This window comes from Myxocyprinus asiaticus, chromosome 28 (genome assembly GCF_019703515.2).
Source record: "Myxocyprinus asiaticus isolate MX2 ecotype Aquarium Trade chromosome 28, UBuf_Myxa_2, whole genome shotgun sequence".
Lineage (NCBI taxonomy): Eukaryota > Metazoa > Chordata > Actinopteri > Cypriniformes > Catostomidae > Myxocyprinus > Myxocyprinus asiaticus.
In genome coordinates, this window is record NC_059371.1 from 27,085,715 (window position 1) to 27,101,055 (window position 15,341).

The 15,341-nt window shown below is 38.4% G+C and overlaps 1 protein-coding gene across 1 annotated transcript in view; it reads left to right on the plus strand.

Moving 5' to 3' along the window:
- The window catches only part of l1cama (L1 cell adhesion molecule, paralog a), a 95,399-nt gene that overhangs the window by 61,192 nt on the left and 18,866 nt on the right, over window positions 1-15,341 (plus strand). The window contains exons 3-8 of the mRNA XM_051660327.1: window positions 5,922-6,217; window positions 8,455-8,469; window positions 10,781-10,883; window positions 12,331-12,524; window positions 13,977-14,099; window positions 14,270-14,440. Coding sequence (XP_051516287.1) covers window positions 6,085-6,217; window positions 8,455-8,469; window positions 10,781-10,883; window positions 12,331-12,524; window positions 13,977-14,099; window positions 14,270-14,440 — 739 coding nt within the window. The 5' untranslated portion in view covers window positions 5,922-6,084. The remainder of the gene's footprint in view (window positions 1-5,921; window positions 6,218-8,454; window positions 8,470-10,780; window positions 10,884-12,330; window positions 12,525-13,976; window positions 14,100-14,269; window positions 14,441-15,341) is intronic.

The following is a 15,341-nucleotide window of genomic DNA, read 5'->3' on the forward strand; positions in this document are numbered from 1 at the left end:
TTAGTGCCCCTCAGTGGACATTTCGTCTTGGAACTGCCGTGATACATGTAAGGAACCAGGTAATATCATTTTGCAAAAAAAGTGTCACAGCCACGTAATTTTCATGAGGACAGGCTCGAATTAGGATGAATTACATAATTTTTTTTAAAACACAGTGCTCAGGCTGTGTCCACACCAATACATTTTCAGTTAAAATGCATTAGGCCTCTCATTCACGTTGGAATGGTATTTTCCTCCACCGAAAACCTTTGAAAATGTGCTTTAGTACCACAAACATTAGAAAACGATGATGTTAGGAAACAAAAAAGGGAAAACGTATTAGTATAGACATGACTTTGACAACAAGCCACTGATTTTGATTTAATCTGACATTATCATTAACAAGAAACTGCATAGTGCTTTCTCAGCAGCATTCTCTACATTTGAAAAATGCTTGTCTAAAGAATGAATGGTCAATTATCCCAGTGGCTGTAGTTCCAAAGTACAACTTCACCATACTGAGTCTTCAACAATTTTATTCACCTTATTCAGCCCCGCCCCTTTTCCGAATGTTGTCATTTAACTTCCTGTTTGTATTAAAGCTACCAAGAAGAGTCAATCCAAATGGATTACGTGTGGGAGCACAGAAAGTATTTTCACCAAGAGTTGATGGTGTGAGTCTACAGCACCCCTTTACTTCGTGAAAATGCTTGTGAGGTGTTTTTTTTCTGTCACTCTAAATGTTTGTTTTTACCAACACCTGTGGAGGTAAATTGCACCTGGCAGATCACATTCAGCCAGCTATGAAACACTGCATTTTTCATAATATAAGCCTTTAATTGTTGTACGTGTAATTCTGCTTAATTTTTAGGTTTCAATTTAATAATTTGTGTTAAAATGTGTAGTTGATATGAAATTTCCAACAGTGACAGCTCGCAATTATTACACATGCAAGTTCATAACATTAAAGAAAATGACAATTGTACTTTTTAAAATACATTTTTAGAGGCTTAAATATTATTAAAATAGTTGTAAACGTAATATAAAATAAAACATACCGTTTCACATCGTGTGTGTGTGTATGAATAGAGTGTCAACCCCTCTCCCCGTCCCGGTTTAATGCTCAAAAACTCTACTCACCTTAACAATAACACGATGGGTGAATGACACGAAAAGATTGCATAGTTGTCCTACAGAGATATTTTTAATGACTTTGTGTTGTCTCTTGGAGTTTCATGAGCACAGATGCACATCAGTATGTCCACAGCTTGAAGGTAGGCTCATGTGTATTTATGAAGTACTCTTGTTTTAAAATCTCCCATGTCTGCTTCCAGTTGTTATGACATCCCCTGAACACTTTAAAATACTCATGATATCTTTTGACAACTCAACCTGTAAATCCATTTAGCTAGCTAATTAAACTTTGACATCAACGGAAGTTCCGAGACAACATTTTAAGATGGCTGCACACTAGTTTCTCTGGCGCATAAGGTGAATACAGACTATTCATATTGCACACTTTCCAGTGGGAGGGTAGTAGTGTTACTTGAGGGCATATTTAATTTATGAACAAATAACCTCAGGATCAAGACCAAGATGGAATCTTCCAAGATTCCACCCTTATCCAGCTAACATGACAGGAATACAGATGCCAGGATTAGCAGAAATTTAGCTTCCAGCTCCTGAAGTGCATTGGTCAGCAAGCTGGTCTGCAAAAGCTTGTACCATACTCCACATAGTACTATGAGAATTTCAGTTTTCTCATTATTAAAGGTTAGTTCACCCAAGAATGAACACACACACACACAAATTTGTTCACCCAAGAATTAACACACACACACACACACACACACACACACACACACACAAAGATGTTAGGCAGAATGCTAGCCTCCGTCATCATTAGCTTTCATTGTATGAAGAAAAGATGCACTAAAAGTCAATAACTGTGTCCCAAACGACACACTATACACTTACAAAATATACTATGCACTCAGCCATGTAGTGCATTAATTTTTAAAGTGTAGTATCATCCCAAATTGCAGACTTAATGTTTTTTTACTACATGGAAGCATTCACCTTATAACAGCTGACGGAAGTGACGTTTCAAATGCACGTGATGTTTTGCCACAAGCTTTAGCACATTAGCCAACATCAATTCAACACTTGTATCTAAAACAAGTACAAATTCACAGCTGGAGCTTGGGGTAAAGTTAAAACATTCAACTCACATTTGTAAGGTGCTGTATTCACTGATGTTTCGCCAGCTGCTATATTCTTCATTGTACATCTGTTTTATCAGAGAAGCAGGGCAGCCAGGTAACTCCGCCCCTTCCGCTATCAACGGCAAGCCGCGTGTGCTGAGTGCATGAAGTGTCCAACATTCCACACTCCTTTTTGATGGTTGAAAAAAATGCATCATCTGGGTACTTAAAGTACATTTCTTTATGCTGCATGTTCAGTGTAAACAGCCCAACATCTACATTAGTATGTAATGTCAGTGATTTCATTTTTGGGTTAAATATTCCTGTGATCCACTTAAAGGACAATAAATCTTTTCTTCCCCAAATTCTCACATTTTGAAGCCTAAAATCATGCAATGCTTTCATTTTAGATATAAAGACTGTTATCCATTAAAATTGTTGCTGTGATACCATGGATAACAGCAACTTTCTGAGATGATGTGATTCACATTTCCACTAATAATCCAAGCAGTTTATGCTGTGAGTGAAGCGGCGTGCTCCATTTCGCAAAGATAATTGTTTGGTTATTTTTCAATTGCTAGAGGCTTGATATTACTATGATTGTGTGGAATGGTAGATCAGTTCTCTAAGGGCCTAAAAGCATAGCATTGTTTTTTTTTATCTCATTGTATGCACATCTGTTCTGTGGAAAATACATTTTCACCACTGGGACTCCCCAGCTGCAGGGCATCAATGATGTTTAGTCTATGACCTTAGGTAATGAGGCAGGTGACAGGATTAGATGCTATCAACAGCTGCACAATAGTGCTGAGAGACCTAAAGCCCTGACTGTTGTCAATCTCATTCACATCAGCAGTAGTAGCCATGCAAGCCACTATAGACACAGTTCTTATCAGCATGTTTGGGGCTGAAGCAGTGTTTGCCTAAAGCAAGGGCACTCTCGCCCAATTCTCCACCCTCAAAACCCTCCTTTCCTCTGCTGTTCGCTGCGAGCCATTCATGCTTGGCTTGGTCTCCTAGTAACGGGCTGCTGTTTGATCACACGTTACTGGGCAATTATTTGATTGGCGGCTTGCTCCCTGAGGAGCAGATGTTTGACAGAGCTAATCGCTCTACTCTCAGCATCTCTCAGTCCCAATGAACTTGGATAATGGCCAAGGTCACATCGAACACCCTTGTCTTCTACCATTCGGCCCAGTGTGTTTCAGCTCAATTCATCCTCATTTGATGGCATTTGTTAAAGGCCAACGGAAGCTCACCCAGCCTGTAATTGGGTACTGACACAGCCCTTCCCCCTCTGATCAGTTTATACTAATATCTCAGAGCCAGCACACAGACAAGAGAGGATGAGAGGAGAGGAAAGGTGACTGATTGATTGGGCAGCTGTGTGATTTAATGGAGGAAGGGATTACTGTCTCGGCTGTCATCTTCTATCACCCCTTCCCCTCTTCCTCCTCTCTTTTCTTCTCTTATCTAATTCTGTCTTTCACAATGAGGCTTTGAGGCCACTGGGCTGACAGGAGGTGACTGTGTTTAATGAGCCCAGTAATCCAAGACTGAGGTCCTACACCAATATTATGTGTATGATCTTCCATACGTAACCTGCAAGTACCATTGTGTAGGCTCAAATGCTGACTCAAATCCTTTAGAAGCTAAAAGAAATTAAATGCATTTTCAGTTAAGCCTCTACATACTTGTCTGAAAGAGGTTTCCACCTCTGTCCATCCTAGAGTTTTCATCCTTGTTGAAAATACCAGCATGTTGGGTTCCCCACTAGGCTTCTAAACTAGCGTATACAGCAAGACTTTCTTGGTCAACCAGCTTCACAAGACCAGCAGTTGACCAGCATTTTTTTGCTGGTGAATCAGGGCTGGATTACGGACACGGCCAGTCAGGCCAGTGCACCGGGCCTCAAAGATCTCGCAGCCCGAGATATTCACTAAGGCCCTCCGGTTCCTCAGCATACAGTACACTTATGAATGGGAGAAATCGTAATGCTGAAGATGGCGGCTCTAGGAATGGAAGTCCTATCTTACAGTTAAAAGAGTCTATCACCATTTTGATAGAGACATCAGCTGTCAGTTTTCATCAGTAATGCCCATGCGCATTGGCTGGACTAGCCTTAAAATTTTGGTGTGTGATCTAAATGATATGATACAATTGTTGTCAGATTTTATTGCTGATTTGAAATGTTATTTGCTCATAATCTTGACCAGCCATTATGGAGATTTTAGCCTTTCCCATTTGAGTAGATGGGAGCTGTACTCCATAGAAAATAGCATCATGGAGGCATGGTTGTAGAGAGTCCTGACTTGCGTTAAAGGAACTTTGCATTGATCCAGCAATGTGGTGAAAAGCATTGTAGGTGTGAAAAATAGACCAGCATACATCAGCGTGGAACAGCAGGGAAATGTCTGCTGGTCTGAGCTAGTTCTTTCACTGTGTGTGTGTGTGTGTATGTGTGTGCGTGTTTGCGTTTGCGTGCACATGTCTGGCTGAATGAAAGATTGTGTTTTACTCCTTCAACCTTTCCCGCCTCTCCAAGGTCACTCAGCGGCAGGGTTTGGCACCATTAGAGTACAGCGGTGCCCAGCTAAAGATATGCATAGCTGCCATCTGCTTTCAAATAGGCTGTACCCAAGCCAATGAAAATTTTCCTCATTTCATTTTTTCCATTCTCTTCTTGAAGTCCTCAGTGGACGTCCATTTGTACAGTAGTGTGATCAAGGCAGATGAATGAAAAAAGAAGTTTCTTTGATCCAGTGATAGTACTGAGAAATAGAGCCACACACGCAGGCCTTTGTGGTGTAATTTGGCAGGCCCAGGTACAGAAGTCCTCCTGCAGAGTAGCTACTGAGCCTATAGAGTGAGTGATCACTGCTGTAATAGATGCTTATATTCATGCTCTTATAGAGGTCCTTGAAAAAAATCCTCAAGACCCAGCCAGGATTTTTACATCATCTTTTTTCCATACACAGGCCTCCATTCACCATTATATACTGTATTAATGACTATGACTATCAGTCTTTTCTGTGAGAGATCCAGGAAATGCATTGAGAAACTGCTTTATGAGATGACACAGTGGTTCTGTGATGTTGAAAAGGACGCTTGCCAAGTTGGTTTGGTTTCTGCTTGTTTGCAAGCAGTATGGACACTTTACATACAGTATAGATATCAGCTGCTATTCTGCTCTTCTGTATTAAGTTATTATACATAAGCAACTCAATAACTGTTGGCCTTTCCCCTTTTTTTAACAAGGCATTCACTGATGTAGAAATAACCGCTGAAATATAAAAAAAATGCACTTACACTAAAGCACCAATCTAGATTTTTACACGCTTGGTGACATCGGTCATTAAATATTTGGTAACACTTTAGAATACTATCAGCTATTAATAGCGAAGCATTATTCTAAAGCAGGGATTTTCAAATTGTGGGGTGCAAGGGTAAATGTCATGGCACATGAATATGGTAATCATTCAGTACCATGTATATATCAAAGCACCCTGGTTTTACCCCATCCAATACCATCATCATCATAGTACTTCCACAGTATTGGTAATTTGGAGCACACTGTCCCTCACTCCACCCTTTTTCTCTCTCTACCTCTCACTCTTTTGTCTCTTACCTCTCCGTCTCCCTCTGTCCTGAGCCATGTGGAGGTCTAAGTCTTTTTCTCTCCCCCAATACACATGGGTCTCCTCCTCCCTCACTCCCCCTCTCTCTCTTCTCTTGCAGTGAGAGTACGACAGGAGGGAGTGGACCTGTAAGAGACTTAGTAGAAGAAACAGAGTAAGTGAGAGAGCAGCAGAGAAGGAGGTAGATTGGAGGTCTGCTTTTCTCTGAGTGAGATTATCCAAGGTTTTCCTACCGGTTGTGTTTGTGCCTGGAAGCAAGTGCAATGCCTGCCACGTCACAAGAGCAGGTGGGCAGCAGGGGGCGATGTGCACCTCTCCTGTTGCCTCTGCTCTCTCTCCTCCTGCTGTTCCTCACTCCCAAGCCTGGGCAAGCCACCATCAACATCCCATCTAAATGTGAGTACAGGATTTTACAATGCATGAAATATGTACACTACCTGTCAAAAGAATGGACACACCTAGTCTTTTTTTTTTTTATTATTATTGTTTTTTTCCGGATTTTAGAATAATATTAGTCACAAAACTAAAATAATATAAATGGAAATAAGGGAATTATGCAGTGACCAATAAATGTCAAACAAATCCAGACTATCTCAAACTATATTTTAGCTTCTTTAAAAATAGCCACTTTTTGCATAGATTACAGTTCTTTTTGCACACTAGTCTAGGCATTCTTTCAGCCAACTTCATGAGGTATCCAACTGGGATTCTTTTTAAACAACATTGTAGTTACCAAATACGCTAGCCACTTGTTGGCTGCTCCTCCTTCCATCTCTGGTCTTAATTCATCCATTAAAATAAATTAATAATAATAATAATTTTAGTTTTGAAAAGATATTCACACATAGGCACAATTTACATTTGTCTACAAAACTAATTTCAATTATTAAAGCATATGCATATAGATCAAAAGGTTTTTAAGATCATTAGAAACAATTTCAGTCAAGTGTGTCCAAACTTAGCAGAAAAACTGGTACTGATAGCAGAAAATCAACTTTTAGCAATGTTGTTCTGTGGTTGTTTTTCTGCTATGGCTTATTGTAATGGTTATTACACTTTGCTAAGAAGGTGTGAGTTAACATTTAAATGTGTTTGCAGTTTTAGGTAAGTTTAATTGCTCAATTGATTAAACTATTTATCCGAGCACCTAGTATAGGCCTGTTCCTGATTGGAAAGGAAACTCAAGTATGCAGTGATTTAAATACACCTGCAGAGGAACTGTAAAACATCAGCTTGTCCACCCCTACTACAAGCTTCCTAAAGCTATAAACAGCACTGGGTTTGTTGCTATTATTGTACGTCTGCAATTTAAGATTGCAGTAGTGTATCAATGTATCAGACTCTGTCCCACCTCTCTCTCCCCACACACACACACACTTGTTTTTATATAATCGTGGGGACATTTCATAGACTTCTATGGATTTTATACGGATCTAATGATAATTTCTATCGCATAACCCCAACCCTACCCCTAAACCTAACCCTCACAGAAACCTTTTTGCATTTTTGCATTTAAAAAAAAAATGTATGTTAGTATGTTTACTAAGCCATTTCCCTTGTGGGGACCGCTGGCTGGTGATGTAGGTGATCTCAGGTTTTACTGTCCCCGTGGGGACATTTGGTCCCCACAATGGAGGATAAACCTGTACTCACACACACAAACACACATGATGAAAACAGTAAAACAGAAATTTCATGTGGAGCTGAAAGAGTCTGAAGAGTTACACCATGAGTAAATGTCAAGGTTTCTCTTGACTTTCAATTATTGACCTTTAAACTGGAGACATGGACATAGATGTGACCACTGAGATCAGTAACACTCCCACATTAAAATGTTCAGCAAGCACGGCCTGACTGGAAACAGCCCATGTGCTCTGCGCTCACACCCACCGCCCCACTGCCTGTGGAGCAATTTTCAAGTATTCAACATAATTGTTTTCATATTAAGTTGTTAGGACTGCAGTATCATCCAGTAATGCAAAGGAAGGTTGAAACATAGCAAGGAAAACAGCTTGAAAGTGAGTTTATTTTTGCTCTGCTTTGCCAGCATCTTGTTATCTCTAGCGTGCTTCTTGGGTCTCAGCCAGCTGAACTAAACTCCAGGTGTCGGAGCTGGCATAAAGCATTTTTTTTGTTTACTCATCTCCAGTTCAGCGTAATGATACAAAGATTTATCAAGATTCACAAAGAACAATATACAGTGCATTATCTGGATTAATGCAATCTATGTGTCTGTACTTATTTGCTATACTTGTGAGGGCTAAATTACTCACAAATATAGTAAAACCAACTTGTTTTTACAGTAAGTTGATTTCCTTACTATATTAAAAGACAATGTGTGAAGCATGGTACTTTTTAGGAAAAAATTATAAATGGGCAAAATGATATTAATTAAAATCTAGAAATGCAAAAGGTGTCTGAAAGGGTAATGTGTAGGGTATAGTAATTATAGTTTGCTTAATTTAAGAATAATTGTCTTATGGGAGGTCCTCGCAAGTATGTGTAGTAATTTGAGTGCATATGCTTGTGCATGTGTATTGTGCAACATAAAAGTGCATGTTGCTGGTACTTTATATTACTGTAAACTAACATGATTTCTTTGTGATTGATCCCCCTGCTGACTCAATGGACAGACAAAATTAGAGACTGTAAGTATCTCAAGCCCTGTGTGTGTATAATTGTGTACACAATATGTGGTTTTGCATGCACTAACTTCACTCCACTACTTCACAAAAAAAATCCCCAAACTTGTTCCAATAACCGAAAAGAGTGCAACAATAGCCAAGCCCTCTGAGAAATCTGTTAGATTCAGAAGTGGATAAACAATATGAAAAATTGCAGGGCGCATTAAAACATGGATATTTTAAAATGAATTATAGTATGTGTGATGTAATGGGATTTGCAGTTGTCGGGAGTATTTTCTACATATTCAGTACCGATTGTTGTTTTGTTTTTTGTTTTTTCATGTTAGCAACACTTTCAAACAACACTTGCCACTGAGATAGCAAATGCAGAACAAGCTTCAGTGTCTGCAGGGGCATGAAACCATTCACTCAATAGGCCAAGAACAGAATAATAAGTGTAGCCAAGTGGAGAAATTTCATGTAATTTAACTATAGTCATAAATTGGACGTGGCCCCTTTAAGAACCGGAGTTTTGCGACCCCAGAGTTTTGTGACACCTGATTTCTGGTACTCACTCGTGTAAGAAATGTGAGAACATACATTGTGCAAGAGAGCTCCCGGTTTTGTACATTGGTTGATAATTCTTTGGGATGCATATGGATTGCATGTGTGGATTTTGACCACGTTTTGCATACATGTGAGGACTGGCCTCTACCGTATTTCATTTTTTGTGTTTCCCTACTGTGTTTCATTCTTTTTATATTTTATATATATATATATATATATATATATATATATATATATATATATATATATATATGGCCCCATCGACCGCTGTTTTTTTTTTTTTTTTAAATAATTTTTTTTCTTAAACAGCCGTCTCAAACGGTTTCTCAAACTTATCCCCCCAAATATTTTTTGTGTATCCTGAGTTGTTATTTACAACCCACCGGCTACATAAGAAATACTGTATATTAAAGGAATCATCTCATGAGGAATCAAATTTTCCTTGACCTTTTGACATATAAGAGGTCACTGTACTATAAACATACTGTAAGTTTTGGAACTCAAAATTTCCTCCTTACTGCAGAAATTTGCCTTATCACTTCTGTAGCCCCGCCCAGTAGTGGTGAGCAGTGAGATGGCAATGAGAAAACAGGTCAGTCAAGAGCACAGAGCCAATCAGAATAGTGGGAATTTGCTGTCAAGTCTTAAAGGAGAAGCAGCACCAAAACTGAGCGTTTCTGACAGAGGGTCAAAATGATCATGTTTTACAAATATATGACTATTTTTGTACAATACACTTTACTAATATTATAAGTTAACCTCAAGGAGCAAATTAAAATAGGCATGTCATGACCCTTTTAAATATTAGGTAACAGATATAAGGAAAAAATCGGAAGAATGCATAACAGTGGCACCCCTTTAAGGTGAGTTCTGAGGCATTTTTGTCACTTTAGTATCACTTTTGTCCCTAGCCCTGATTTTAGATTATTTTTTTACTTGATCAGCTTGATATTTACAGATCAACTATAAAAATTATAACTAGAACAATAGCAAAATAAAGGATTTCTGAAAACACCAGGCTCTCACTTCCAAAGCTAATTGGACAGTCAGTAGATATATTACCAGTACAAATACCAGGCGTGCACGTAAAAGTCTTAGGGCATAAATTGCATGGTGTGAGGGATTGCTCTAATCGCACCATTCCCTGACATCTGTGGTTTTATGCATCAAGTATAAGAACATGTTTATAGCTTCTGTGAATGCATCCGTAGATTACTTCAAGGGCTTTACGCTCTTGCTATCTGCATCTCTTTTTCTCTCCTCCACTATCAGATCCTTCCTTCCTCTCACAGGCTACTCATCTGTAAAAACATTTGACATGCTCACCTACAGTAATCTCCATGTATTACCTCTGCACACTTAACACCACACTCTACTTTTTTTTCTTTTCATCTGGGAGTTTTAATGATATTTCTCAGACATGTCTATTGGAACTAATCAAGTGTGTGTGTTTTAGACATTCAGAGGCACTGGCTCCAGAACACTGTTGAGTTTCAATAGGAAATGGTGCTGCAGGAAGTCATTGCTGCAGCACATCATTAAGTTGTTGTGAATATTGCATGGTGTGTGATTACATGAGGTCAGCAGAAGGGCTGCTTCACTACTGTTATTAATGTGCCTTCCTCATCAACATTATTAATTAATGAAAATAATATTGGTTCCTGGAAATAGAGGACTTTGTTCTATTTGCCTTGCTAAATTCACAGCTCATCTAGGAAAGTACTGGGTAAATGTGTGTTTTATGTCTGACTGTATACTCTCTCTGCAGTAAAAAGCCCCCCAGTGATAACTGCCCAACCACAGTCTGTCACCACCTTTTCAGCAGATGACATTACACTCACCTGTGAGGCAACTGGGAATCCTCCACCCACGTCAGTATCCATAGCATCATGTTTACCTAATTTGGTAGCATTTCACTTGTGGCCTCTGTATACAGTATAATGCATTATGAAAGTATTTTTCATAAAGGTATTCATAATGTTCATAAAAAAAACATTTTAATGCGTTGTATTTTTCATAGTTTTATCCACAGTTATAGTATATTAGACACCTTACAATACACCTTTAAACTTTATGCATAATGATGCATTGTGACAAGAAATTTGGAGTTTATCATGTGTTTTAATACATTATAAGCTTTCAAGGTATAAGAATGAATACAAAAATATTATAATGTATTGTTTAACAGCGATAACCTGTATAACTGTGGTAAAATGATTAAAGTGAATGTATAAATGATTATAAGGTGTTTTATAAGGCATTGTGAATGCATTATTTAATTATGCATTTATTTATGCATTTGTTTTTTTTGTCTATATATTGTGTGCATGTGCATGTGTATGTTTGTATGTATGTATTTTATTGCTTTATATCAAGGATTTAGCCAAATATTCAATATTGCGGGGTACCAAATGTATAAGTTTAAGAATTTGCCCTTGAAAACCCCATACCGATCAACCACTACTCCAAATATTAGGGGGAACATGTCCCCCTCATCTAGGGTTGTTATGGCCCTGCTTTATACATGTGCAGGATTTTAGGTAATGTGTTACCCATAATTTCTTATTAATCTTAAAAGGATTGGTTGAGAAAAAGCATTAAATCCACACACCATCAATGTAAAGTGATAGTTCACCCAAAAATGAAAATTCTTTTATCATTTACTTTCCCTCCTGCCATCCCAAATATGTATGACTTTCTTTCTCCAGCAGAACAAAAAAGAAGATTTTTAGAAAGCTTTTTAGATATGTATTTAAATTCATATCTTCAGAAGCAATATAATAGCTGTGGGTGAGAAACAGAACAATATTTAAGTCATTTTTTACTCTAAATCTCTACTTTAACTTTCACTTTCAGATGTGAATGTGAATTTAAACAGGCACCACATGTGACTTTCAGATGTAAAAGTGAAGAGATTTAGAGTAAATATAGGACTTAAATTTTGATCTGTTTTTCACCCACACCTATTATATTGCTTCTGAAGATACAGATTTAACCACTGAAGTCGAATAGATTACTTTTTGGTTTCCTTTATGTGATTTTTGGAGCTACAAATGTCTAATCACCATTAACTTGCATTGTTTGGACCTACAGATAGATATTCTGAGATATTCTTCTAAAAATCTTTGTTTGTGCTCTGCTGAAGAAGTCATACACATCTGGCATGGCTTGAGGATGAGTAAACAACAATGAGAGAATTAAAATTTGTGGGTGAACTATCCCTTTAATTTATGAATGTAATACTTCTGTTATGTTATAAATCACTATTTGAATTCTGTGAAAAATATCTAATTTTTTTCTTCTCTGCATCATCACTAGGTTCCGATGGGTAAAAGATGGTGTGGAGTTTGACCCGTCTCAAGACCCTGAACTTTCAGTGTCCAGAGATTCTGGAACTTTTTCATTGACTGCCAAGGATGGACCGATCCACCAGTACCAGGGCCGTTATAGCTGCTACACGTCTAACGAGCTTGGCACAGCTGTGTCTAACGAGGCTCACATCATCACAGATAGTAAGTCACATTCATTATCGTGACATTATGGAGCGACACGCACTTGATCGCATGTTTGATATCCCTGACGCTACCACATGTGGCTAGTTTTTCTGAAGAGAGAAGCTGGTGCACGGCAGATAACAGCATACAATCAAACCCATCCCCCCTGTTGTTTTATATGCATAAAATGCCATTTAAAGGGAAATTGCAGTGTGCCAGTCACACTACCATTTTACAGATATGGTCAGAATTCCCAAACAAATAAAAATCATAGATTGCTCCCCAATTAGCTGTCAAACACGACACTGAGTAGCACTTTGTATAAAAAAGCAACACAACTGCTGTTTTGCCATGCTATCTAGCAATCTACCTGTGTCTCTCACTCTATACCAACCTCTCTGCCAGTTTCCCTGACAACGGTTACCTCAGAAACCAGTGTGAGTTGATGTCGTGTAAGGGTGTCAGCAGGGATGACCACTCGTGGGAATAATGCTTGCAGGAAGTGAGAGTACTCCGCATGGAAGGGCTAACAATAGCCTACATATTACTCCTCATGGAGCTGGGGCTGGTCACTTTCATTTTATGAACGAACTGACACCCTTTATATAATTTCAAAGCAAGTTTGACTAGCTATGTAGTTTTATTTAATGCTTTCTGGTTTTCTTAATGCTTTGTTTTGTTAACTGCTGTGTGAAAAATTAATTGAAAGCATATTATGCTTTTGAATTCAAAAACATAATTAAGTTTTGTTTTTGTCATATAATTTTTACTGCAATTTAAAACCAAAAATGTTTACATAAATTGCTATTAATATGAGAGTCTCTTCATAACAATTAATAACGTTCATAAAAATATAATTAAAATAAAATGCAGTAGATTTAATTAAATAAAAAAAAAAATACTCAATCAAGAAACTGTTCTAAGAATATACTGCTGTGCAGATATACTAGTAAATATCCTGGTCAAAGCAGTGATTTGTGTGTGCAGTTTAAATTTTAGCACTTGCATTTGATCTTTTTCTGCTAAATTAGAAAAATGTGGTCTGATATTTGAAAGTTTTTCCAAGGATTTATCTCTTGTATCTTGACATTTAGGCAGTGGCGTAGCCAAGGGTGGGCGGAAGCCCACCCAAATTAGACCTAGGACCACCCAGAATATTGGAGATTATTCTTTGACTTCAAATATATATTTATATAATAGTTTAAAAAATGCATAAATTCTGATTTCTGAAAGTGTGAAAGAACTGTTTATATGTGCCGTTTCTCTGTTGTTAAGGACAGTTTATTTTAAAAAAAATATGTATTGGCCGAAAACTTGGCCCATCCATTTTTACTGAGGCCCTCCCAAAAGTAATTTCCTGGCTACGCCCTTGCATTTAGGGCAGTGAAGTAGAAATTGTGCCTCTCTCTCACCAGTCTCACCTCTCTTTCTCTCTCTCTATCTGTCTGTCTCTCTCTCACACACACACAGACACTCCCACTTTACAGAAGGAGAAGAAGGTGTCAAAAAAAGTGGAGGAAGGAGAGAGTGTGGTGCTTCCTTGTAACCCTCCTAATAGCACTGTGGCCCCAGTCATACACTGGATGGATAAGAGTTAGTCTGTTGTTCCCTCACTACTTTGCTCTATTTTCAGATTTCCCCCCATGTTTATAAATAAGATTATTAGCATTTTGCTACTCAGCGATATAAAAATAAATGCACTTATTTATACTTTCTTGTCTCTGCTCTCTCTTTCTCTCTCTGTGTGTGTCTGCCTCTATCAGGACTCAGGCACATTCAGCAGAATGAGCGTGTAATTCAGGGTCGGGATGGAAACCTGTACTTCTCTCATGTGACTGAGGCAGACAGCCGTGAAGACTACACCTGCAGCACTCAGTTCCTCAGTGCCCGTATCATCGTGCTCAAAGAGCCCATCAAGCTGACTGTTGTCCCCTGTAAGCAGCAAGACAGTGAATGCTGACTGTCCTAAACATACAAGCACTCTTTTACAGTACCTTGTGTGCCAAAACAAGTTTTGAAGTAATGGCAGGCCACTGACTGGGTCTTGCTGAGATGGCGATATCTTAACTCATGTATATTAATTAGGTCATGCTGATGTTCCTAGATTTGCTAAGCATTGCATTGTTTTTAACTTCAAAATATGATATATTGTTTTTTTTTTTGTTTTTTTTTTTATTTTTTATTAAACATTTAAACAATTAACGTTGTTAATACCTCATCTAACAAACTTCAAAAAGTGGCCCTACGGTTCTGGCGTCACTGTGTGGCCACAAACAGCTGAGGCAGGGACAGAACGGAAGGGTGATAGGATTCAAGTTTATCTGTTATGATCAGTACACTGGCAGTTGTAGCCACATCATAGTCACAGCGACAGTCCGCCAGGAGCAACCTGGGGTTAAACGTCTTGCTCAAGAGCACAATGGTGATAGCTCAAGGATCCCCACAGGGATTCAAACATGCATTCTTTCAGTTACCATCTACTAGACTAGACTACACTAGTTCATGTCTTCTTTATGTGAATGTGTCAAGCTGTAAGCTAAAGGTCTACCAGAGATTAATCTGTCCGAAGCTCAGGGATAGTATGTATATATATATATATATATATATATATATATATATATATATATATATATATATATTGTGGTGATGGCGGCGTGGTTGAGCGCTGGTTTGTGAATGGAGAGCGAGGCCAGGAGGAATAATTGGGAAGGACTGGCACCTGTGTATAATTTCTCTAAAAGCTGTTCTGTGTTTCAGTGAGTGGCGTTGGGGAGATAAAGGGGAGACAAGAAGCCCAGAGAGACACTGAAAAGTGTCATTAAAAGTCTTACATGG